Source organism: Bos indicus, chromosome 9, assembly GCF_029378745.1.
Source record: "Bos indicus isolate NIAB-ARS_2022 breed Sahiwal x Tharparkar chromosome 9, NIAB-ARS_B.indTharparkar_mat_pri_1.0, whole genome shotgun sequence".
NCBI classification, from domain to species: Eukaryota; Metazoa; Chordata; class Mammalia; order Artiodactyla; family Bovidae; genus Bos; species Bos indicus.
The window spans coordinates 96,714,949-96,741,270 of record NC_091768.1 but is presented as its reverse complement, the minus strand read 5'-3'; the positions used below and the strand labels follow the sequence as shown (position 1 = coordinate 96,741,270).

General features: G+C 53.7%; 1 protein-coding gene across 2 annotated transcripts in view; it reads right to left on the bottom strand.

Annotated features, from left to right (window-relative positions):
* The window catches only part of IGF2R (insulin like growth factor 2 receptor), a 102,741-nt gene that overhangs the window by 33,616 nt on the left and 42,803 nt on the right, over window positions 1–26,322 (bottom strand). For both annotated transcript variants that reach the window (XM_070796485.1, XM_070796486.1), the window contains 13 exons: window positions 25,795–25,898; window positions 19,859–20,023; window positions 17,074–17,214; window positions 15,349–15,492; window positions 14,108–14,245; window positions 13,149–13,293; window positions 12,415–12,592; window positions 11,615–11,730; window positions 11,014–11,182; window positions 9,299–9,478; window positions 6,157–6,258; window positions 4,792–4,893; window positions 2,021–2,216 (listed from right to left, as the gene is read on the bottom strand). In XM_070796485.1, the coding sequence (XP_070652586.1) occupies window positions 2,021–2,216; window positions 4,792–4,893; window positions 6,157–6,258; window positions 9,299–9,478; window positions 11,014–11,182; window positions 11,615–11,730; window positions 12,415–12,592; window positions 13,149–13,293; window positions 14,108–14,245; window positions 15,349–15,492; window positions 17,074–17,214; window positions 19,859–20,023; window positions 25,795–25,898 (1,880 nt within the window). The remainder of the gene's footprint in view (window positions 1–2,020; window positions 2,217–4,791; window positions 4,894–6,156; window positions 6,259–9,298; window positions 9,479–11,013; window positions 11,183–11,614; window positions 11,731–12,414; window positions 12,593–13,148; window positions 13,294–14,107; window positions 14,246–15,348; window positions 15,493–17,073; window positions 17,215–19,858; window positions 20,024–25,794; window positions 25,899–26,322) is intronic.

Here is a 26,322-nt window from a genome sequence, read left to right as displayed (position 1 = left end):
AGGCGGGCAGGGAGGAAGTGGAGGTGGCACAGCCAACATGGAGGCTCCTTCGGGGAGGGGACCACGTAGGCAGAGGCTCCACAGAGGGAAGAACCCCGGAGTCATTACCATGTTACTGAGTCCCGCAGTGGTCCCCAGAGATGCCTGGTTTTCAAGGGAGGACACTGAAGCGGAGGGAGAGGGAGGGACAAGCCTGGAGCAACACAGCTCTAAGGTCAGACGTGCACTGCACCCCCGGGGGGCTGCTGGCGCCTGGATCCCAACCCAGCAGAGAAATGTCAGCGGCTGTCAGCCGCACGACCACACTGATAACCCCGCAAGAGACAAAGGGTCGTTTTCCAAATTAGGGTAAAAAATATATATGTATATATACACACACATACACATAAATGTCTAATCTAGTTCATTATTAAACAGTGGGGTCATTTTCCAAATTAGGACACACAAAAAAGGATACATAGATGCCTAATCTATCCCATTTTTAAACAGTACCCTGGAACTGGAAACAAAGAGAATTATAAACAAGACGGAAGGGACTTCTCTGATGGTCCAGTGGTTAAGATTCTGAACTTACACCGTAGAGGGCGTGCATTCAATCCCTGATTGGGGAACTAAGACCCCACGTGCCACACAGGGTGGCCAAAAAAATTTTTTTTAATAAAATATCAATAAAAAACAAGAGTGAAGCACATTTCTTTTTGGGTATTGAGGTGAGTGAGCAGCTGACTCTTTGGACCCAGAGGTGAAGAAGTTTACATCTATAAAGCAAAGGATTCCCGTCCCCCTGGGCTCTACGAACAGACTAAAATCATCCGTCTGTGTCTGAATCCTCCCCAACAAATGAGGTATAATGAGAGCAATTCCCTTTCTAGGCCAACCCTTCATAGACCCAACAGCAGCCCCCAGACCCAGGTCTTCTGTCCTCGAAGTTAAGAAGACCCCTGATTTTTAGCCCCTTCCCAGGAATCCTGAAATCAGCCTTTCAACACCCTACGGTCCTCTTCCCGGTGTGTTAATGGATCTGTCAGCTTGAGGCAGGGTGCACAGCACGAGCTGACGACCGCAGACTGGCAGAGCCATCCCCACTCCCTTCCGGATCTTGGCTCCCTCTGACATGGACTCAGACAGCCCGTTATTTTGGGCACCAGACATCACACAAATGCCCCTTCCTGAGCCCACCCCAGTGCAGTGAGAAGTGCGCAGGTCCAGAAGTCAGACCACGTGGGTTCCGACCTCAGCTGTGCTCATTACCAGCTGCATGGCCCTGGACTGTGTGTGTGGGGGGCACCTCTGGGGGCCTCTGATCCGCAACACTGAATAAATGTGTCTGTCGGCAGAACCAGGATTAGAAGCAAGAGACCTGGCTCCCAGTACTGGCTCTCTGTCCAGGGCGTGAGGCCTTCTGGGCCTTCATCACCTGGGACGCCAGGAGGTGGTTAAGAAGCACATACGCCAAGAATGAGGGGCCTGGGGTTGGTGGAGAACCAAGCAGTTCAGCACACACAGCACCTCCACGTGGGACCGGCAGGCGGCGGCCAGCACGCGTGCACGGCAGCTGCTACTCCACCACCACCGTCCCCCAGGGCTCTCACACTCAGCGTCACACCTGATGACGCCAAAACAGCAACTATCTGTTTACAGTCACAGCTGCAGAAAGGAACAGAAATGAGAACCCAGTAAAGATGGCAAAACTGTTATTATCTTCACCCATCACTTCAATATCTGAAAAACAGGGGACAAGAGGCCAAGTGAACACTTTCTTATCAGAGCAGCCGCTGGGGGAAGATGCTGGGGGTTGCGGGTGTGAACAGAACCCAGCAGCCTGGGACCCTCCGGCTGCAGAATGCACTCAGGGGCTGGGGAAACACCCTGGAGGCCAGGCACGCATGATGCACGTGAGGCCAGAGGGCAGCCAGACCCGGAGCGTCTACGGACGCGCACGTTAGTCTTGGAAAGGTCGACAGTCACAAAACCACCAGGATGCTGGTGAGTCGCTAAACCAACAGGGATCTGAGCTCACCGTTGGGGTGGGAAGGAAGCCCCGTGTAGTTTAGGGTTATAAAGCCCTCGGTGGACAGCTGCAGGCTCTTCTCCAGGCCCACCAGCCTGCCCGGCTTCAGGGTCTTCATGTCGTCCATCTGGACTTCTGCCTCGCAGCCGGAAGCTGGCTTCCCATCCAGGGTGCCACAGGCGGGCATGTCACCGCACACGTTGAACTGCAGGCCAGAGGGCGAGAACCGCACACCAGCTCAGGCTGCGTGACCCACCGCAGACACAACCCCGCAACGCAAACCCTGCCCTGCCAAACAGCTGCTACTCTTCAATATCACGCAAATGACCAACCTGCCACGTCTGGGCAATTAAATCCTAAAGCTAGTACATAAGGCAAAAACCAAAGCCCAAACAGCAATGCCCATAAACTGCCTCTAATGGTTTAGACAGCCCTGTATCTTTAAATGTATGAGACAGTCTGCATGCAACAATATATGCCAATATATATAGCCAGAATGTTGCAGTATTTTTGATTGTAATAGGAAAAGCACATATGGCTGAAGTCACATTAAAAAGTAAATATAATGGCATACCCCTGTTGTTTTTATTTAAATAAAAGGTTTTTGTTGTGTAAAAACCTGTTTTATGTTCTGAAAAACTGTTTTAAACATTCTGAAATTCTGGAAAAACCTTCCTATGGCTTTATGAAGTCACATATGAATGTGATATATGTGAATATACATATGTGTGTTTTATAGGTATATGTGAATACACATGTGTATTATATAATACACATAACTCGTTTCATTTAGAAAAAGTACAGGTAAGATTTGCCAACATGATCGATTCCCACACATTCCTAACCTGCTTAATACTAATCTAACAATGTTCCTGAAAATTCTTGCTCTAAGTTTATATCCATAAGATATGACACAGAAAACTGCACGTTATTTAACCTTTTATCTGGTCCCCTTTTATGTAATGATTTATCCATTTACACTAGATAAAGACTATTATTCAGTTATATACTAGTAGGCATTTTAGAAATGATTCATTATTGTCAAAAAATTAATTAAAATTTGATTTTTCTCCCCAAACCTGAATTGTTAATCAAATCTAAACGTAATTAGATGCATCCAAATTTGGAAAAAGTAGATCCCCCTGTATTTCTTTTTTACTTTTAATTGGAGAATAATGGCTTTACAGTACTGTGCTGGCCCTGTATCTCTCGAAGCTACTGACACCGTTCCACTTAAATCCAGCAGTTGACAGAATGAAGCGTAACTTGCTCTTGGGTGTGAGACACGGACAGATTTCTCTATCACCAGTCCGTGTTTATGGACAATGTACACAAAGTTAAGATCTCCGTACACAGAGTCTTTCCTTAAGATCACAGTTTCCTATCTAAGAAACAGCCACAGGAGAACACACCCAGGCCGATGGCCTGCAGCCACGTGGGCTGCGCGGCCACAGAAGCACACAGCCAGCAGGAGGACACGTGGCGGCCCAGCCCTGCAGGGCCAGGTGCCAAGATGCAACGCCAAGTAGTCGGCTGGTGGGCGGTGCTGTCCGAGGCCCTGCTGGCAGCACAAAGCCCAGCGCCCTGGCTCCCGGGAGCCTGGTCACCCCACCACTACCATCATCCAGAGCCTGTCCCTGTTGTCTGCGACCCTGCACCCGTCACCTCCTCCGACCCCCAGCCACCGCACAGAAGAGCCTTTCTGGCTGGTTCTCCATGGGATCACCTCTTCCAGCATGGCCCCGACAGAGGTCGTCATCTTGTCTGACATGTTATTCCGGGCTCACCTCCTCGGGCAAGTCCTCCAGGGGACTTACCTCTTCTGACAAATCCCCTAAGGGGCTCGATCTTGAAGTTCCTGTCTGCCTCTCGCACTCACACAGGCAGCCAAATACACTGCAGTCACCTATTACAACCTGTTACGAACCAAACTCTAGGGCAGCAACTTCTGAGAGGGGGTGGGGAAGGGAGGCACCACGAGTACCGTGCTGCTGGCTGACAAGCCCGCCATGTGTCGGTGACAAGCCCCACTGGGGGTCTCGAGGCTCCAGAGGAACCTGCATGCCCTCCCACATGCGCTGTGCCTACAATGCCCCCCCCACCCCCGTACTGGTTTTATGACATTCTCATCCCAGCTTCCTTTGGGATGAGACCCCCGCTTCAAAGGTTACTCTCTTCTTCCAGCGTGGGTTCTGCTAGGAAAAGTTAAACCAAAATACAGATTTTTAAAAACCTCTCTCTGTCCAACAGTGCTTAGTTTATAATGGAACACACTAAGTGGAGTTTCTCCTCTTCGCTGCTCCAGACACACTGCCAGGGCCGCCCACAAAGGAAGGGCTGTCTGAAGATTCTGGAGCACGCCATCAGCTCGTCTCCCTTTACAGGCAAGCATGATCAACATTTCCTTTTGACCAGGGACTCGAAACCCCAGTGGGCATGAGAACCAGCCTGCTGGGCCCCACCCCTGAGATGCTGCCCTGGCCACAAGTTCGCAGGCCATGTGCATGCTGCTGGCCTGGGACCACCAGGCCAGATGTAGGGCCAGGACCAGGAGCAGCCCATCTTCTGTTCCTAGTTCCCATCTGCAGAGCAGGAGGGGCAAGGGTTTCACCTCATCTCCACTTACACTTGGACTCCTTGCCTCCTCCTGGGCGAGGGCTGCCATCCGTGCCCTGGGAGGCTCCTAAGGACACCTGCCTCCCCCGTCACGAGATGAGGGTGACCTCTGTGCCTCCTCCCATCCTTCCAAGGCAAATCAGAGTGCACCCCGCAAGTCTTACCAGAAACGTCTTCCCGATGCCCAAGACCACGTATCCTCGGGAATTGTTCAGTGGGTTCAGATCAAACACGTACCCGCTGTTGGGGTCCTTGATGGAGCAGACCTGCGGGAATGAAAGGGGCGAAGAGGCACATTCAAACCCAGTCCCGGAGGACATGGCAGGGACAGAGCATCGCCCACGCCTGTCTGGCACTGACCCCATAGGAGAAGCAGCCCCGGGCGAGCTCATGGCCCCTTTTGGTGCCGCATCTGAGGCGCCCCAGGTGGGACAGAAGCTCAGCGGTGCCGCCCTCCCCTGAGACCCTGAGACTGCTGTATTCACCCGAACAAGACCACGGCTGAGCCCCGAGGAAAAGTGAGGAATCATAAGTGAAGTGAAAGCCGCTCAGTTGTATCTGACTCTTGGCCACCCCATGGACTAGACAGTCCATGGAATTCTCCAGGCCAGAATACTAGAGTGGGTAGCCTTTCCCTTCTCCAGGGGATCTTCCTGACCCAGGGATCAAACCCAGGTCTCCCACATTGCAGGTGGATTCTTTACCATCTGAGCCACCAGAGAAGCCCTGGAATAGCCTATCCCTTCTCCAGGGGATCTTCCCAACCCAGAAATCGAACCGGGGCTCTCTTGCATTGCAGACGGATTCTTTACCAACTGAGCTATCAGGGGGACCCAAATCAGAGACAGGTCCATGAGAGATCCACAAATAACTCCCTGTCTCTCTTCAATTCTAGGAGGCGCAGTGAGCCCCCTCCCCGTGTCTTCTTTCCACCCCGCCCACCCTACGCAAAGACCGGCACAGGGGCTTCAGAAAGCCCTGCCGGCGGGCAGGGGCCCGTGGGCTCCCACCCGCATGCTCCGGGTACACTCCTCTGGGGGACCTCTGCCACTCAGAGGAGACTTGAAAAGGGAGGTGAGGACAGCAAGCAAGGCAGAGGCAGGGGCGTGGCTGGGGTCAGAGCGCGAAAACCTCGAGCGCCACGTGAGCCACCCGGGCCGTAGCCTACGGCCGAGGGGCCACCGACGCATCCCGGGTGTGGCCGTGATGTGAAATTAAGCCTCTGTCCCCACAGTGGCAGAGTGCCCCGGGGCCCCCGTGAGGCCGGAGGGACAGCGGGAGGGAGAGGGAGGGCGGGGTCTGGGAAACTGGGGAGCAGAAGGGAAGTCCTGGTTCTCATCCCAGGATGGGAGGTGAGCCAGGGCAGAGGGCGGGGAACACAGGACCCCTTCCAAACGCCTGCTGTCCAGGCAGGGATTAAGAGGCCAGAGGGAGGGGTGGGGCCGGGATGCAGGGCGGGGCCGGAAGGAAGGGTGGGGCCAGAGGGAGGGGGCGGGGCCAGAAGGGCGGGCCCAAGACCCCACCGGTACCTGGTCTATGTCCGTGGTGATTCGGATAGGACAGGCTGCCGCCGTGTTCCACAGGAAGCTGACCACACACTCCCAGTTGAGAGAAAATATGGGATGGGTATACTGAAAGGCCAAATCCGGGATACAAGTCAACTCAAAGCCATGAAACATGCTCTAACCACCAGAACACTAGTGGGATAATAAGAATTCAAGTCGGTGGATTAACATACAGCGGAGCAGGTGAGGAGTTAACCTGCCTCATCTGATGAGGATGTCATCCTTCCTACTAAGGAGACTGCTCTCTCTTACACGTGAATGCCAGTTAATCTACCTGGGGGGTCACACCAAGAGTAAATGGTAGAACTGGGATCCAAATCTGGGTCAGAGTCTGAGACTGCGCTTTTGAACACCATTCTACACCCAGAGTTGGACTATAAAGAAAGCTGAGCGCTGAAGAATTGATGCTTTTGAACTGTGGTATTGGAGAAGACTCTTGAGAGTCCCTTGGACAGCAAGGAGATCCAACCAGTCCATCCTAAAGGAAATCAGTCCTGAATGTTCATTGGAAGGACTGATGTTGAAGCTGAAACTCCAATACTCTGGCCACCTGATGTGAAGAGCTGACTCATTTGAAAAGACCCTGATGCTGGGAAAGATTGAAGGCAGGAGGAGAAGGGGACGACAGAGGATGAGATGGTCAGATAGCACTACTGACTCAATGGACATGAGTTTGAGTGAACTCCGGGAGTTGGTGATGGACAGAGAGGCCTGGCGTGCTGCGGTTCATGGGGTTGCAAAGAGTCGGACACGTCTGAGCGACTGAACTGAACTCAACTACACCCAGACACAGAACAGCTGGGCCCACGGGCCAGGTGCACATGAGCACGGCCACGCCACTGCGGACCCAGGCAAGGCTGGCTGACGGGGTGAGGTGTGCTCGAACATGAGCCACATCAGCTCCCACACGGGCACAGTCTCCACAGCCGGCCAGACACCCAGGGTGTGATCAGTCTCAGGGGGGGACCTCCGCCACCCTCCCTGACAGAGGACTTGGTGGGGGGAGGGGAGTCATGGAGAAGCTGAGCCACCCAGCCAGACACGCGGGGGAAGGGGACACAGCCGCTAGTGCCCACGCCTCCCCACCCTCTCCGCTGCGGCATCACCCACGGTGAACTGCAAACACGCCTGTCCCTGCGGCCCCACCAAGTGGCTGTGAAGAGCCCGGGGGGACTGCAGCACAGCACCCCCGGAGACGTGGCTCTCTGTTCGCTCCGTGTTGCCTGGGCCCACGAAATGCACCAGGCCGTGGACCGGTGCTGAGGGATACAGTAACAACGTGAAATTGCTGTGAAAACTGAAAAACACCGTCTAAATAGGATGACACAGGGAAGCTAAAAAAATAAGGGTCTGAGAGGGCTTCCTAGAATTGTCCAGTATCTCCACCACAAAGAGATTCCAGAGAGGGGAGTGGAGGGGGATGAGGCCCAGCAGAGGGGAGAGAGGGGCCCAGGGTGGGGTTCGGAGGGGCCCCGGAGGCGGCCAGCGAGGTCCCAGCTGCTCAGCCAGCATTCCTTCCTGGCGCTGAGAGCAGAACTCGGGAAGCCCAGCTCACGCTTATCAGTGTGTGTTTATGGCTTAGCTATGCGAAGCTTTGCTTGTACAAGCCGAGCTCAGCCCGCCAGCCTTCTCCTCCCCTTATCAGGGCAATTTTCTTAAGCTCTTAAGACGTGATCTCCTGGGAAAAAAATCGTGTGCTGGCAAAGGACAGAGAGAACTTGACGTCTGTAAGATGACTAGGATGGAAGTGACCGAGCCCCCCGCCTGCTAGGTGGAATGGACTCACTGGGCCAGTAACATGTCCACCAAAGTGGAGGACGCTGCAACTAACCCTTTCGAAGCACCTCTATCATCCCCACTGCACGTCCATCGAAGGGCTCGGTGACTGCTCAAAAAACACGTGATGCAATCGTAAATGTAAAACTCCAGGTTAAAAAAAAAAGCAATTAGGTTTAGAATAACAATGGACACGGTGGAAATGGACCCAGTGATGGGTCCACAGCACTGTGACAGCATCAATGCCACTAAACTCTACACCTAGAAATGGCTAAGATGGTAAATTTTGTGTTATACTGATATATCTTCTACCACATTGCTTTTTAAAAACCAGCAGGGAATGAGTGAAGTGAGACAGAGAAAGAGAAATATTGTGAGACACCCCTTACATGCGGACTCTAAAACGAAATGACACAGTAAATGAAGTTATTTACAAAAGAGAAATGGACTCACAGACTTAAGAGAATGAACTTAGGCTTCCCAGGCGGGAAGGACGGGGGGAAGGGACAGTTAGGGAGTTTGAAGGGACATGCACACACTCCTGTATTTAAGATGGATAACCAACAAGGACCCGCGTCGTGGCACAGGGGACTCTGCTCAACTGTAAGTGGCCACGTTGGGTGGGAGGGGAGTTCAGAGGAGAATGGAGACTCAGAACTGTGCGGCTGAGTCGTTCTGCTGTCCACTTGAAACCATCAACAACACTGTGAATCGGCTAAACCACAATACAAAATAAAAAGTTAAAAAAAAAGAAAAGCGTAGACTGTATATAATGACCCCAAAGCATCCGCGCGTCGTGTTTTCTCTTCTGCTCAGCCCTGGCTAAGGAGCTCGGGCCCGCCTGCAGTCTCCATCACCTCCTCCATTTCCCAGCCTAGAGATTTCATTCCTGCTTTCCCAACAGACCGCTCGTTATTATTCTGTCGGTGTCCACCCACAGGGCCCGGCCTCCATTCCCTCATCTGTGAACCATGGTGTTTGGACCAAGCCATCTCTAAGACCTCTTCTGCTATGGGGTGTGGCCCTCAGATCACAGAACTGTGGGGCCCTCCAGAACTCACAGAAACTCACATGCAGGACGGCGTCTGTGTGGCTCAGAGAGAAAGCTCACGTCTAAGGGAACACCTTGCAGTGTGCATCCCAAGCCAGCACGTAGGGCTTGGGCGTAACCTGGAGGAGGACAGGTGCAGAAGCACCACTGCCGTGGCCCTGGCCTCCCCGAGTCTGCAGCACATTCGGACCTGAAGTAGAAGCAAGCAGAACCCGCGTCCCATGCAGAGATAGAGGAGCCCGACCAAACGAGGCCACGGCGCTGCCCCGCCCCCCTCACCAGGCTGCCGGTAGAGCAGACAAGGTGGATCCTGGTGGTGTAGGTGGTGCGCCTCTGGTCGCTGGTGGTGCAGGCGGAGCCGTTGACGTACTCCAGGAGCAGGCTGCCGCTGTCCTCCACCATGGGGCCCGTCTTCGCCACCCCCAGGTTGCTGATGGAGACGGTCTCAGAGTACGAGCCCTGCGAACACACGTGGCTGTTAGCTTTCCCTCTGGAGAGACCAACTGTGTTCTTCACTACTGACACAGTGGGTGTTTCATTATGCACAGCAGGTGTGTCCTACAGATTTGCCACAGATGCTGGATTAGCGAATTCGAACCACCACTCCTCTGCAGAGGGGAAACACAGTCCGCCCTCGAAACCCACAGGTTCTGCATCTGCAGGTTCAACCAACTTCAGATGGAAAACACTCAGGGGAAAGAAATCCCAGAAAGCTCCAAAAAGCAAAACTTCCATTAGCCACCCACGTCTACTAGCACAGCACTGACACTGTGTCAAACGCTGTGAAACCACGGGGCGGATGTGCACCAGGGCGTGTGCAGACACTGCGACACTGCGCATCACGGACTTGCGCATCCTCGGGTTCTGGGGACCAGCCAGGACCCTAGAACCAATCCGCTCCCCGCCACACCGAGGGAGGGGGGACGTTTATCTCTATGGACATTTATCTCTCACAGACTTCGATCCTGATGCCTCAAAACCCTGGTAGATCCTTTTTATTTCACAAAAGTGAAAACGCAGTTCAGACATGTTAAGCAACCCATCCAAGGCCACTCCTCTCCCAGGCATTCGAGGAAGGACCAAGCCCGGTCCACGTGTGGCCAGGAGCCAGGATTGTCCGGCCACCACACTGCCCGCCCCCTCTCGCCTCCGTTGTTTGGACGTCTGGGTAGCAGAACCGAGACAAAAATGCAGAGCCATGCCAGGCCTCTCTGCACATGTCCACGACAGACCGTGAGAACACCCGGGCACTGATTTGGGGTCACGAATGAACGGTAGCGAGTAGACCGCTTGCAAATACAGAATCCATGAATAATGAGAGCAGACTGTCCTTGGAGGCCGTTGCTCCAACCCAGAGCACACACGTGCCCAAGTGCACGCCAACACACCACCACGCTCCACTCAACCAGCAGGGTGCGCCCGTCAGCTTCCCTGAAATCATCTCTGAGCTGCCGTGTAACGGACCCCGGGAAAAGTACATCCTCGACATGCTATTTTTAAAGAAGCACACAGACATCTTTATTTTAAGATGTGCTGTGTACAACAAGGCACCCAGGGGAGTGTTACCAAGGTTCTGGCGGTGACTGCATTCCATCGAATGACAGAGTGCAGCCTGCACCCGGGCAAGAAGAGCTGGCGCTTGGATCTGCCAAGCAGGCGTCCCCTCTAATCAGTCCAGAAGCAAGAGCTTTTGGAAGCTTAAACTCTCCTTGATAAATGTCTGCTGTTCAGAGTCACTTCGTCTGCTGAGAACCGTGAGCAGAGGCGGTTCCCCACACCCAGGGGTTTTGTTTTGTTTTTTCTTTTTTTTCATTTTAAATCTGAGCAACGACTCAAGTGTGATTGCATCTCTGGGAAGGTGGGGCAGGTGAGTTTGCAGCGAGACCCCCCTTATCTGTCTCAAGGGGCTTCTTGGCGCGAGCCAGACCCACTCAGACCCCTCCACCCTCTACTGCCAAGCCCTGGGCTCGGGAGGGCGGGGAGGGCCGCCTCACCTGCTCGCCCTGGTACTTCATCTGACAGGCGGACGCGTAGCGGTCACAGCCTGGCACCGGGTTCAGGGGACGACACACGTTGATGTAGTACTTCCGCCACGTGCTGCGTGCCCCGCCGTTGTCCAGAGAGTACCAGTTTCCCCCAGGACCGCCCTCGGATTTCGCTAGCCTGAAAGGTCAAGGGGGAAACGCACGCTTTTTCCAGCCGACAGCTTTCGGCCCGATGATTCATTTCTAAGTGGTTAGAGAAATAAGAAGGGAAGGTGCACTGCCTATCAAACGCCCCCAGAGGCTGGCCCACCGCGCCTCCTCTCTAGCCTTACAAGACACAGACCTCTCTGCATACTTGGGACTGCCCCCACACCTCTGCAGTGACAGGCATCACTCTGAAGGATGCAGCTGAAGACGGAGGTTTGTGCTGGGCAAACACTGGCTGATCCTGCGCAGGCTCCCAGATCATTAGAATTCATGCAGCTTGGAGCTCCCCACCCTGATCCTGCACGCTCTCTCACGGTCTCAGGGACATGTCCACCGGCAGGGCCTAAGTGACCTCGGCCCTAACTGGACGGGGCCAGGCCAAGGGCAGGCGGGCCTGCCTCACCTGGAGAGGTCGTACTGGTCCAGTGTGACGGGGTCGGTCACGATGCACTCCAGCGGCTCCTCCGGGCAGGCGTAACTGGTGTACCACCGGAAGTTGTATGTAGAGTTATCTTCCTCCTAATCTCGGGACACACACACACACACACACACACACACACACACACACGGGAAGGACGGCAGAGAAGGGGACTCGTTACCCAAAGCCAGCATTTAGAAAGAGGTGGGACATTTTTTCCTCAGTAAGAATTGGAGGCAAGTTCATCTCCTTTGTCCATCCCCTCTCGTTCTATTAAAAGGAAGATTGCCCAGCAATGAGTTAAGATGGAACTCTAGCTTGTTATGTGGGAATAAGGCAGGGCTGTTGATGCTTTTGTGTGGTATCTACCCCAAACCAGCAGTGTTGAGGGCTGTGACTGAGGGTGGTACGGCCCACTGTTGGTCAGAAAATACACACTGCCCGTGTCCCCTGGCAAATCTAAAAGGATTAATTAAAATCAAAGGAGCTGAGGATGTGCCCAGGAAACCAGACTAATAACGGCTCTGCTTCTAAATAAAGGGCCCATGACAGGCTCCTGGATAAGTCCCGGAAGCCAGACAACATGACAGCTTCTCCCCGGGGACCGCCCCAGTTCCTGTGTCACCTACAGCAGAACCTCCCTCGCTTTCCTCACTCCAGAAAGTCACGAGCCCTGCCTTCACCCGCTTTCTTCTCTTCCCCCGCCTTTACGAGGCTGACAACCTCTCTCTCCCTCCTTGGCCCCTGTCGCCACGCAGACGCACACGAGCACCCGTGACTCCCACCTGATATTCGGGGAAACCCACTCCGGCGTCTCGGTCACAGAGGAAGGTGATGAGCGTGGCTCTCGGCGTGCGCTTCTCGTTATTGTAGGGTGTGCCGTCCCTGTAGGTCAGCTGGATCATCCCGTCGTAATACGAAAGCTTAGCATTGCTGCGTCCCAAGTTCCAAGACTTCCTATCACTAAAACAAGCCAAGTGTTTCTCAGAAAAGATAGCGGGACCAGCGCTGGGCAACACTAGGAGCATGGGGGTTGCCAGGACCTGGGCAGGAGGATCTCCACACAGTGGGCGCGGGAAGGCGACCCCACCCCCACGCCAGACCCGGATCCACCGTCAGCGCCGCGGCTTCAAGGCCCAGCTCCCTTCATCTAGCTAACGCTGCACTGAACTTGGAGAAGCGTGGGCACAGATCCCCCCAGGCAGCCGAGAAGTGCTGACTGCACAGAAGTGAGGGTCCCTCCCAACCCCACGCACCCACTTCCTGTCCTGCCCCTCCTCTGGAAACCAAATGCCCTTAGTCCAGGCCCTCCCGGGGTTTAAAGGCTCGTCGGGGAAGGACGTCGGCAGGCGGCAGACCTGTCCTGGAGGAGGACATCCGCGCGCACGGGACACCCGAGGGAACGCCCGAATCGCAGAGTGGTCACTTGCCTCCTGGACACCTGACAGGCCCCTGAGTCCGGCGGGCAGGCGCCCACGGACACCCGAGGGAACGCCCGGATCGCAGAGTGGTCACTTGCCTTCTGGACACCTGACAGGCCCCCGAGTCCGGCGGGCAGGCGCCCACGGACACCGGGCCGCACACGTTGATGTGGAACTCGTACTTGTCCGTCTCGACCTTGTAGGCGTCCTTCTTCGTGAGAGGCGTCAAGTCGAAAGAAAACCCTGAGGAAGAGCCGAAAGCACCTCAGGCGGGTCGGACCGTGGGGTGCAGGAGAGGCTGGGCTGGCCCGACGGCATGGAGACGCCACCGACCTTGCCCTGGGTACGGGCCTTCTCCACCACCACCTCACTCACCCCTTCCTGCCGTGTTCACCCAACGCCCGAGTCAGAGCCCACAATTCCTGGCCGAATGAACCACCAGTGTGTGGGAAGCGGGACCACAACCACAATACAATGACCTTGAAAAGGCTACGGTGGGTTTCACGGCCAGAAAGGCACTCGGAACGTCTTTCCAGACATGATCTATTTCCCGTGTTCCTTGGGTTTCATGATTAGCAAACCCACTTCAACTATGACTACCCAGAGAGGTTTTTTCATTATCTCAAGTAAGCCTCAAACACCAGATTTTCAGAGTTCTGGTTAAACAGTTTTACTATAAATTCTGAAGCAGGTTATCAACGCTGAAACACTCAAAGAGAAAATGTTAGAAGACAAACAGGCTTTCTCTGGTGGCTCAGTGGTTAGGATCTGCCTGCTAACACAGGAGACATGGGTTTGATCCCTGATCTGGGAGGATCCCAGGTGCTGCACAACAGCTAAGCCCATGCTCCACAACTACTGAAGCCCACGCTCCACAACGAGAAGCCAAGAAGCCACTGCAATGAGAAGCCCCCACACCACAATTCGAGAGTAGCCCCCCGGTGCCCGAAACCAGAGAAAAGCCTAAGTAGCGATGAAGATCCAGCGCAGCCAAAAAACAAAAGCCAGCTGAAGCAGCTGCAGGAGAGGCTGCCCCACAGGGCGCTCGGACACGCACCTGCCTGGGAGTCAAAGACCGTGCAGTTGTTCCCCTCGGTCCTGGAGAGCACGCAGGCTGCAGCCGTGCGCCACTCAAACTCGTAGAAGCAGCCGTCAGCCCTGGAGGTTGTCAGCACCGGGGCACTTTCTAAGTCACCTGTTGATGGGTACACACAGACTGGTCACTGATCCAGTCTCGAGAAGCTTCCATGGTTCCCAAACCAGCTCTATAAATACTGATCTTAGATCACTAGAGTGGTCACGCCGACAGGGTCAGGACAAGGGTGCGGGTGGACCAGTGTTTAATGGGGACACAGCTTCAGCCTGGGAGAACGAGACGGTTTTGCAGACGGACGGTGGTGTAAGCATACCTAACGTACAATGTGAACGGAAAGTGCTTTAACGCCACTGAACTGCGGTTAAAGGGGCGAATTTCAGATTACGTGTATTTCACAACTCCTTTATAATGGTAAACTTCATGTTATGTATATTTTACAATCTTAAAAAAAAAAACAAAATTAAAAAAAAAAAAAAAAATTAAAAAAAAAAAAAAAAAATACTGTCCTGGTCCTTGAACTTAACTCACAGCCGGGAATTTATCCAACGGAAATCTTCCAACAGGAGGCAGCGGGGACATGTCACAGCACAATTAATGCTGGAAACATGTTATTAATCCAACAATAGAGAAAAATGAGTAAAAATAGTAAAACCAAGCCAGCAGCAACAAGGAAGTCCCGACAGATGATAAATAATGACTGTGAGACACAGAAGAGCATTCACAGAATGCCATGTTTTGAGAAACATAAAAAATGTGCAGATATATATATAGATCCTGACCCCTGGAAAACAATGTGAACCTATAAATAAAGGCACATCAAGAGGAGTATTTATTGTGTGCCCGCTAAGGTCATGGACGATGTTTTGAGCCGCTCGCGATGTTCCCCCTCTGGAGGAAGTCAGGGGGCCCCACGATCGGCCGGCACCAGGCCTAAGGAAGAGGAAGCCGTGCCGAGAGCATAACTCATCTGGAAAATTGCAACATGACCCCCTCGGACACCATATGGTTTCTCCATCTCTGGGCCGGTTTGGGGCGGGGGCGACAGAATCCAGCGGGGCCACCGCGACGCTCCTGGGCCTCAGTGCTCTACCGCGCTGTCCCAGCGGTGGCCGGGGAAAAACGCAGCAAACAGAGAATGCACGGGCGCCCCTGGCAGGAGCCCGGGAGACCCCGCGCTTTCTGATTTTGTGTTTCATTTGTACCTGGTTTGCACATGAGTGTTATATTTGTTATTATCTTCTGGCCACCACCGCACTCATCACCATCTGAGTAAGAGAGCTGAATATTTCCTTTCTCTCTGGTGGGAGAAGAAATAAATCTGCCCAGATTTTTACTTCCATTCTTATCTAGAAAAGAGAAAGCAAAGGGGGAACAAAACATAAGACATGATCAAAAGGGGTTAACAATGCAGACGAAGAGGTACCAAGAGGGAGCCGAGGCCCACAGGTGTGCGTTGGCCCCTTTCCCAGCCCGCCAAGCCTGCTCAGGACGGTCAGCGGGTCTCTAGACGCGAGTGACACATCTGACCGAGCAGGGGCGGCCCCACTGAGGACCCTGCGGGCACCTTCAGGCAGAGGACGAGGAAAATGCAAGAGTGACTCACAGCATCCTTCAAGGGCAGGGGAGGCAGACAGAGGCAGAAATGCCTGTCACGAGATCCCAGAAAATAACAACGTTCCCCCATTTAGGGGGGCCTCAGCTGCCCTGAGGCACAAGGTCATTTGAAACCGAGGGGGTAGCATTTGTCCCGTGACCAAAGTAGAAACTAAATCTGTTCAGGGGGCCAAGCAGGTGACCACTCAATTCTCGGTTCAGTGACTTTTACGATAAAGCAATGAAACTCTGTCTCAAGTCCTTAAATAAAGGCAGGGACACGCCTGCTTAAAAAGACACACCACCAATTCTGAAGCCTGGGATAATTCCTAAAATCCAACCTGGATTTTAAATTTAAATTCACAATCCCTTATAACTCTACTCGCTGCTCTGTGGTGACCTAAATGGGAAGGAAATCCAAAAAAGAGGGGATACGTGTATACGTATAGCTGATTGCCTTTGCTGTTCAGCAAACTAACAACACTGTAAAGCAACTGTGTGTGTGAGTCGTTCAGTCGTGTCTGCCTCTCTGTGACCCCGTGAACTGTAGCCCACCAGGTTCCTCTGTCCATGGGATTCTCCAGGCCAGAATACTAGAGTGGGTAGCCTTTCCCTTCTCCAGGGGATCTTCCCAACCCAGAGATTGAACCCGCGTCTCCTGCACTGCAGGCAGATTCTTTACCACCTAAGCTACCAAGGAACTAAAAAGCATCTGTACTCCAATAAAAATTAATTAAAAAGTTAACAATTCACAATCGCTTATCTAATGCTTGCAAAACAGATTCCAATTATCCTGCCTGTCGCTTTCCAGGTGACACTTAAGTAACATGTTTAAACACTTAATATCCAATTGAGAAGTTGAGGCAAACACAGTTAAAAGCCAAAGGAACTCAAAGGGTCTGTCCACTTCTCTCATACAAGATTCTGAGAGTCCCCTTCTCCGGAAGCCATAATTCTTGAACAATTCCAGGCAGTACGGTCGTTAACAAATCAAAATCAGTTTTTTTATACAAGCACTGGCAGTTCTCTTCCTCGGGTTACAAGGTGAAAAGATAACCAAGGATTTTCCCACATGCTTCTTCCTGTCTCTAGGGAGCCCACATCAGAAGGCTTCCGTCTGCTTCAAGACGCCCGAGTGCCCCAGTTCCCTACATCTGAGTCATTAAACTCTCCTTTCCCGCCCATCCTTTGTGCGCTGAACCCAGAGAGAGGAGGCTGTGATGAACCACAGGAAGCTCATCTTCATTCCCTGCAGCCTGGATGCAGCCCAGCTCCGCCTGCACGCACGGGTATGGCTCACCGCAGGGCACGGCTCACCGCAGGGCACCACTCACCCACGGCACACACGGCCGCGTCTTCGGGGCAGCCCCGTGCCTGGCCCGTCTGCAGGACCCTGTGGCAGATGTTAATGAAGAAATGCTTCTTTTCTGCTTCCCTCTGACTGCCATCCACAGCTTCCCAATTTTGTTCCAGTTCTGTAACAGGAAAAAAAAAAAAAAGCTTTTTCTAGCCCTAGGCAGTGATTGCTTTTCTGTGTGAGTCACACCATAGACTGTGATGAAGCGGAAGGTAAAGGCCTGTGGTCACTAAACAACAGGCTCTCACATCTCTGGACCTGAGTCGGCTGAAGGCACAGACACGCGGCGGGAATCTCAGGCTTGTTTTGAACATGACAGTAATAAACCAGCCCCAAAGAGCTCCTCAGAAGAGGCGGCTCACCGGGGCGGCCTGAGGGTTAAACAGCAAAAGTTCTCCCAAGCCTCCGAGTTTGAAATCAAAAAACTGAAAAGCAGAGCCAGGCGCCAGCCCTGGGACCTGGCAGGCGCAGGCCACGGGTGACGCGTCTGCCTCCAGACCACAGATAAGGCAGACCCGGCCCGGGGCTTAGCACTCGGGGCCCCCAGAAGATAAACAAGACACGGGTGGTCCCTGAACTCAAAACCGTTCACGACCCAGTCGTGTTTGAACAGAAAACATCCACAGAGGTAGAAGCAGCAGGGGCTGAGAGCAGAGGGCAAGTCAAAGGCAGACCATCCCCAAACGGCCCCCGCGGACGTCACTGAGGACCGGGAGGGAAGGCGGATGTACACACGGAGAGGATGCTCCTGCACAGACTGGAGTCCGGGGTTTACAGCGAAAACCCCTCATCAGCGGGAGCACAACCCACTCACTACCCAGGGCTGTCAGCGACCTGGAAGGACCACTTGCTAATCAAGGACAATCGTTCTGAACGCTGCGGTGGGAGCGCTGAGGGGCCTTCATGCAGAAGGATGTCTGACTATCAGGGAAGGATTGTAGCTCTCACTTCACAGCATCTTAATTACCTGGGTGCAAACGCTACACAAAAAAACCCTGCTCCCACAGAACCAGTTCAGTTCAGTCGCTCAGTCGTGTCCGACTCTGCGATCCCATGGACTGCAGCACGCCAGGCCTCCCTGTCCATCACCAACTCCCAGAGCCTATTCACACTCATGTCCATCGAGTCGGTGATGCCATCCAACCATCTCATCCTCTGTCGTCTCCTTCCCCTCCCGCTGTCTATCTTTCCCAGCATCAGGGTCTTTTCCAATGAGTCAGTTCTTTGCATCAGGTGGCCAAAGGATTGGAGTTTCAGTTTCAACGTCAGTCCTTCCAAAGAATATTCAGGACTGATTATTCATGGAACCAGAGAGGGGGGCCAAAGTCAGCTGATCTTGAACGCATCTCTGCATCCTTCACAGACCTTAGGCTGGGCCTTGGACAGAGAGATCGTTACAAAGAAAAAAAGGAAAGTGAAGAGAGGGATTGGAAAGGAGCACTCAGTTTACAGCAAGGAATAACCGGGGGAGGAGGAGGAGGGCAAGCTGCTCGAGTCAACACAGCTGGATGTGGCAGCAGAGGCCTCGCACCCCGGTCTGAGCAGAGTAGAGAGTCCTACCCGCTCAGCAGACAGAAGGCCAGCCTCTCCACCAGCCCACAGAAGGGAACCAGGGCCCCAGGCCCACGGCTCAGAGGTGCCAAACCACAAGAGCACTGGGATGTTAACTCCCCGGGCAATCCACTACCTGAGGGCATCTGCGATGGGGCTCATGTTCCCAGACTGGCACCCACAACAAAGGGATCCTCCTTTCAACGTGAAGCGGCCCTCAGCAGCGGGGGCTCAGAAACATGAGTCATCGTTCCCATAGCAGCGGGTGATTATGCGACTTCAGGCCCCTCTGGCTGTCGTGTGTTCTATTCCACGTGACAGAGGCAGCTCGTCGGCCCTGTGCTGTGCTGTGCTCAGTCTCTCAGTCGTGTCTGACTCTTTGCCACCCCCACGGACTGCAGCCCGCCAGGCTCCTCTGTGCACGGGGATTCTCCAGGCAAGAATACTGGGATGGGTTGTCATGCCCTTCTCCAGGGGGACCTTCCCAACCCAGGGACCGAACCCACGTCTCTTAGGTCTCCTGTACGGGCAGGTGGACTCCTTACCACTAGCACCGCCTGGGAAGTCACACGCTGGCTACAGGTACACAACACAACTCGATGTATATACACACAACTCGACGTATATACACACAACTCGACGTATATACACACAGCTTGACATATATACAACACAGCTCGACGTATATACAACACAGCTCGACATATACACACACAGCTCGACGTATACACACACAGCTCAATGTATATACACACAGCTCGATGTATATACACACAACTCGACGTATATACACACACTGTGAGATGAACACCTCAGTAGTGCAGATGAACATTCATCACAAGAAACTAGAAATTTCTATGTGTGTGGTGAGAATTTCTAAGATCTACCTTCTCAGCAACAACGGTTAAAAAAAAAAAGTTTCTAATCACAAAATACAGGGCCTGGCACACGGAAGGCACTTGGTCATTTTTTCACTGAACTATGATAAGAGGAGCCCAAGGCACTCCAACTGGGAACGGTAACACTGACCTCAAATTCAGATATCTCACCTCCTGAGTCAGTGTCAGCTCTGATAATTCATGTTGCTCCCTGAGAAGGGAGGAAGGGCTGGGATACGATCAGTTGACAAAGAGAACGGTAACAGCATTTCCAACCATGCTGGTGGGGAAGGAGGCGAGAGGGAAGGTTCTCGTGCACTTCTGGCCGCCTACCTGAGTGCCGGGCCAGCGCCGACAGGTCGAAGCGCTGTTTCCCGTCGGAGACGCCGCACAGCAGGGCCTCCTTCTCGTGGACGCAGGCGTACTTCGTATCCCACGTGAAGAAGTAGGTGCAGTCCACCTCCCCGGTGAACACAGGAGCCCCTCTGCCATTGTTACCTGCGTCAGGTAGAAAGGGAGAGAGTGCCCATGACGTGAGAGACGCCAGGACCGCCAGTCGGCACACAGGACGGGACCCCTGGGGCAGCCGTGCAGGCCAACAAGCTCAGGGCTCCAGCCCCAGAGATCAGAGGGCCCCCAGGCCAGAGCACCTCAGGCAGAACCCCTGCGGTCAGCCCTGTGCCCCTTTCATCTCGGGAGGATGGCCTCAACAGGACAGCAGGGTGTTTTCAATGGGTGTGAGCCCCTGGGCAGTGCTAGGCAGCTCATGGCCTGTGGTCAGCTTCCCAGAGGCTCATAAACACCCTTTTAAGTCAGACCAGGGAGTAACTCCGGTTCCAGGACCATCACAGTCTTAACGATGTGCCTGTGAGCAGGACAAGTCCCCAGGGACTCGTCCCTGAAATGAGCAAAGAAGAGAGATAAGGTCTGATGAGGTCTGGGCCTCCCCCCACCCACAGTTGAAGGGCGCTCAGGTCTAGTAACCTCACTCCCAGAGGGGCCAGCATCCCAGATCCTGGCGACTCGGGCACACGCGGGCCTCTAACATTGCCCTCCAATCCATCAGCCCTCCCTGCAAGCCAGTTTCCCTGGTCCACGTAGCCTGGGATTCTGCAAAGTCTGTTGACTTTTCCCCAACAAGAAATTCTATCCCCTTGCCTTTCCAAGCTAGTGCGCCACTGGCACAGCAGCCGGTTTTCCACCCTTGATGGTTTAATAATCCTCCTCTGGACCTCCTGCACGACTTGCCTTTCTTAAGGTTCAGTGCCCTGAAGAGAACAATGTTCTAACGAAAAGCAAGATAATTGCACCAAGGGTGAAAGCTGCTTCAATTGCAACTTCTATTAAATCTTTAATAATATAAACGTCGCAGTTGTAACACCAGCAACAGCGGCTCGTTGTACACGGACCTCAAGCCAAGGTGGGCAGGGCGCTAAGCCCAGCATTCTCCACGGGGCTGGATGGCAAACAACGTGCTCTGCGTTAAGGGCTTCGCATCCGTTCGAGGATTTCATCCTTTCACCCTTCACACCCTGTGGCATGGGGACAGTTTTAGCCCCGTTCTGGAGATTTAGGAGGGCTGAGTAGTCTGCCTATGGCTCCAGAGCTAGAAAGCCAGAAATCAAACCCAGACGGTCTGGCCCCAGAGCCAGACTCAGAGCCACAAAGCGGTAGTACTTCCCTGCACTACTGTGGGTTTTTTTTCTTTCTTCTGTTTTTCAGATTTTTTTTTAGTACCCTAAGCTGTTCTCCCTAAGAACTGGTGTTCCCAACCTCCTTACCAACAACACAGAGTCCACCCTCTCCAGCTGGGACAACGGTGCCCCCCATGCTGGAGCAGTGAAGCTCCTCCAGCTCCCTTCAACACCCCCGACCCCCAATCCACCCACAAGGTTTGCACTACTCCCCGCTGGATCAGTATTTCATGAATCCGAAAAGATTTGTGTTTCCTGAAAACCTGAGGCATCCGGAGTGTTTTTCTTTCCCCAGGTAACTTCACAAACGATTAAATACCAATAGTACAGTGAATGCTTCTAGGGTCATCCTCCCTTAGGAGCTAGGTTTGCATCTGAAACGCCCTAATGATCCACAGGGAGAGTCCATTGTAAGTAAAATTTAAATAACCACTGGCCTGCCTGCCCCTGACCTGCATTCTTATTTAACTCCTCGGAGAACTTTTGGAGAATAGAAAACTAAGACTCCTCACGACCAAGCCACGTTGCCTTTATTTTGTTTGGTTGGTTTTAGATTCAAACACATAAAACTAGGTTCATCCTTATAATCCTTATACAGCTATTACAAACAAGTCGGATAATTTAAAAAATTAAAATAAATGACTCGTTCATTCAGACCAGGTGGCTTTTTAAATACACAATGGCCTTGCCTCCAGGACCGCTATTTTCCTATGGGTTTCCACCCACCAGCGGGATCACCGGTGACTTTCTGTAATCTCTCCATCATTGCTCTCCATGCAATTCCGAAAGCTTCCCGGGTGTCCCACCTGCACGGGCTCATTCCCAGCACACCCTTTACGTGGCCTCAGGGAATGTGGCCTCCACAACCAGCGGGAGGCGAAGCGGACTCTTCCCACCGTAGGGGGCGGGGTGGTGGGGAGCGCTGCCCCATCCCCACCCCCACCCTCCCCCCACCGCCCCCCCGCCCCATCCCACTCGCCAGACCGGTTCAACCTTCCCTCAGGGCACACAGCTCAACAACATTTCCTGTCTCCCTGCCTTTGAAGTTGGATCCTGTCTCTTAGTTCTGGCCCATTAAATTAAAAAAAAAAAAAAAAAAAAACTGCAGTTCCCAAACTACGTGGAGTCCTGAGGCCACGCCCACAGACAGCAGCAACACAAGGTGGGAAATGTACTGTCTCCAAGCGACCGCACAGGGCGGAGGCCCCCCAAGACCGGCACGGAGACCAGAGAAATGAAGTCTTGGATGTGATGACCTGTCACTTGGATTTGTGGATGGTGTTTTACTAGCGCAGGCTAACGTAATTCCTCCCCGCAAAATAGTCTAATGTCCTTATTTGACAGGATCACCAATAATAAGATCTATTCCATCAAACGACATGTTAAGTTACTGAAACAAATGGGAAAGAAAATACATCGTGGATGAAAGAAAGAAACTTCTGCACCTCTGTGTCTTGAAAAGCAGGAAACCCTAAACTCATAAGCCTAAATAATTCCTGGAAATCCAAGTTGAACTATAAACCACCCTTCACAAGACTCTGTGGCCAATTAACACCCATTCAAACATGCAAAAAATACATTATTACGTTTATCCAATAAACACAGACTCCACTAAAGGCTTCTCTTCTCTAAGTTCTCTAAACTTAAACTCAAATAAAGCAACAATGAAATAATTTTAGACTACACACAGTTTCATGCATTGGAGAAGGAAATGGCAACCCACTCCAGTGTTCTTGCCTGGAGAATCCCAGGGACGGAGGAGCCTGGTGGGCTGCCGTCTATGGGGTGGCACCGAGTCGGACATGACTGAAGCAACTTAGCAGCAGCAGCAGCAATATAGTACATATAGTTAGCTCCAAATTACAGAGCTGGAAGGAGCCTTAAATATTTCATATCCAACTCCAGCCTGAAAGGGGCTCAGAGTCTCCCACAAAACATCTAAAAGTCTCCGGGTCGGGTCTCTGTGTCACCAGTCACAGGGACCTAGAAGACAGGTGTCTTCAGGATTAGGGCATCGCCGTTCACCTTGGCAGCTCTTTGGCACCAAGGTTACGTGAAGGAATGCCCTCTCCCAGAGTCGGGGTGCAGTGTTACAATCCATCGCTGATGTGATGGAGCGTATAAACGTGGAACAAATTCGGTAAAACATTAACGACTGTTTAGCCTGAGGGGTAGGCATGTAAGTTTTCATCCTAACGTTCCTTCTACTTATAGATTCGAAAACTTTCCTAACAAAAAGGGAAAAAAAAAAAAAAAAATGACCTCTAATCGTTTTTCCAGTCTCCAGCCCACTTGGGCTCTCTAGCTTCCTGGCACGACTCCCGGGTCTTTCCTGGGAGTCCCTGACCAGAGGCCCTCCTCAACATCCTCCTGCGGTCTTTGGGGGTGATCATTCGATCCTCCCAATGTGCCCAGATGAGATCAGCGCATTCCCGACCACCTCGGCCAAGTCATTAATAAAAAGCGCAGACGGAGCGCGGCCGGAGGCGGCAGCGACCGGGCGGAGGGGGCCCTGGCCCACACAGAGCGCCCGCAGCAGAGCCGCCCACCAGGCTGGGGTGGGGGCAGGCCGCCCGAGGGTCTGGGCAGGGGACTCGGGGGCGAGGAGGAGGCTGCCTTTCCCGGGAGGCCCAGGCGGAGAGGAAAGGGTGGACTTCACAGAGGGCCTCCTGAGGGCCCGGAGGAGCTGGGGATGACGGCAGAGGGATGGAGAATCCGGGGAGGGCCGTGGGGCCTTCCAGCAGGAGGGAGACAGATCCAGAGGCCGCACCCAAGCCAGATGTGTGTCCCACCTCCCCCCACCACCACCACCACCACCCAGCCCCTGCACACTGGTTTCCGGACAGAGTCCAGACCCTCCACAGGACATGAGATCCCCACAGTGCTCCCCACACTCTCTTTAGCCAGGGGTGGGGCCTTCAGCTCTGACCTGCTCGTGGCGACCCTGATGCCCACCTCTGCGTGAGCTTCTCCTCCTGCTACGAGCGTCAGCCCCGTGGCCCCCGTCTTTGGAGCCTGGCTCACCCCTGCACTGTCCCGTAGGCCTCACCCACACAGCACCTCCTAGTCCTCAGGGGGGACTCAGACACCAGCCCACTGACCTGGGGGCCTTCCTCCTGACACAGGCCCCCAGCGACAGACCTTGCCGGATGCCCTGACCCCGCCCGCGCCACCCTGAACTGTGGTCCCCAGCACCCTTCTCCCCTGCCTCTGCTCTGCACACACCCAGAGAGCTCTCAGCCATCAAGGCGTCCCCAGGCCTGGCAGACAGGAATCCATAAAACGTGTTCGATGAATCAACTGAGAACAGGACTCCAACGTGAAGACCAGGATGCGCGTGGGGGGCGAGGGGGGCTGACGGACCACAAGCAGGGCTGTGAACCACAGGGATGGCGGCGGGGGGCAATGGGAACCGAGGGGCGCCCTGAGGCCCTCCCACCTGCTTCTTGCCAGGTGAGTCTCTGCTTGTGCCCCAGGGGCGAGTCACCCCCTCTCCTGCCCGCGTTCACCTCCAGACACCTGCCTCTAAAGCTCGGCTCCCGCCATGCACGGCTGCCTCTCCCAGACCCCCGGTAAATCACGTAGGAACCTGCCCCGGGACTAGAAGGTTAAAGCTCTTCCATGGGAACGTACAAAACAAACAGAGGGAGGAACCAGGGGCCCCTCGGGGTGGAGGGATGGGGCGAGCTGGCCGGTTACGCGGACAGGGCCGGACTCGGGTGGTTCCCAGGCTGCAGCTCTGGGCTGAGGCCCGGCCAGCATGCAGAGAAGCGGGGGGGTCACCGTTTGGGGGGCCTGGGAGGGGATAGCGCTCTGATGAGGGTGAGAAGCCCATCACCTCTCAACAGACCCCAGCTGCATGGAGGATCGCTGGAGTGGGAACAGAAACGGCAGTGCCACGGTGGCCTCGGGGAAGCTTCTCAGTCTCTTAGAAAGACTCAGGGTGTCAGTTGTTCAGTCGTGGACCCCATGGACTGTAGCCCAGCAGGCTCCTCTGTCCACGGGATTCTCCAGGCAAGAATACCGGAGTGGGCTGCCATTCCCTTCTACAGGGGATCTTCCCAACCTAGGGAATCAAACCCAGGTCTCCTGCATCGCAGGCTGATTCTTTACTATCTGAGCCCCTAGGGAAGCCCTCCACTCCACTTAAAGACGCCCTGTGGCCTCTTACAATCCCCGGAATCCAACTTCTATAGCAGGGCAACCAATTGCAGAAAGGTTCACCTAGAAACTCGTTTCCTGGAAGCAGAGTTGTTGCGTGACAACCCATCAGAAGGTGGTGAGCAGCCCAGGCCTCAGGCTCCGTCCACACCCCAGTGAGAGCTGAACGCGGGACAGAAAGGCTTTCCCGGCGAGGCGAGTGCCGGGCCCACTCCCAGAACAAACAGAAAATGAAAACAGGATGTGTGTGTCCACCATTGGCTGGGTGGGTGGGGGGGTCCTCCTGCCCACTACCACAGAGGGGACCTTGTGGGGCCCCGTCTGCAGGAGAAGGTCTGACCACGCCCCCAGCCCTCTGCTTCCACGAACCCAGCCCACCGACGCAGAGCCGCCACTGTCTCCAAGCGCACTCACCTGCTGTCTGATTGCACTCGAAGTTGATGACACTCATCCGCTGGAAGCCGGAGCTGCACTCTTCACCCCCGAAATAGATCAAGGTGAGGTCTCCATCCGAGTACCTAGGTTTTTGTAACATACACACACACACACGTTTGGTAGAACCAAGAAAGAAACTTGAACGTCTAAGCATTTCTACATAAGACTTTTGCACACCATCCATAGACCAGCACAGACGCAAACAGGTGGGGACACGCTCCCGCCGTCTGGGGCAGGACCATTCAGAGGAAAAGAGCCCCAAATGGATGCGCTTGTCATCCTCTCACTTCAAAGTGATAACTGGCTGGATGAAAGCACGAAAGCTTCTACTGGGAACATGGGGACTCTTCTGCTCTCATTTTGGGGTTCTGTACAAAATAATTTATGCCCAAGAAGACACTGCTCTACCAGCAACTGCCACAGAAAGTCTGACAGAGGGACCCCAGATGACAATTTCAGAGAACTAACGCTTTGATAAAAGCTTTTGTGAAGCTAAGTCCTGATTTC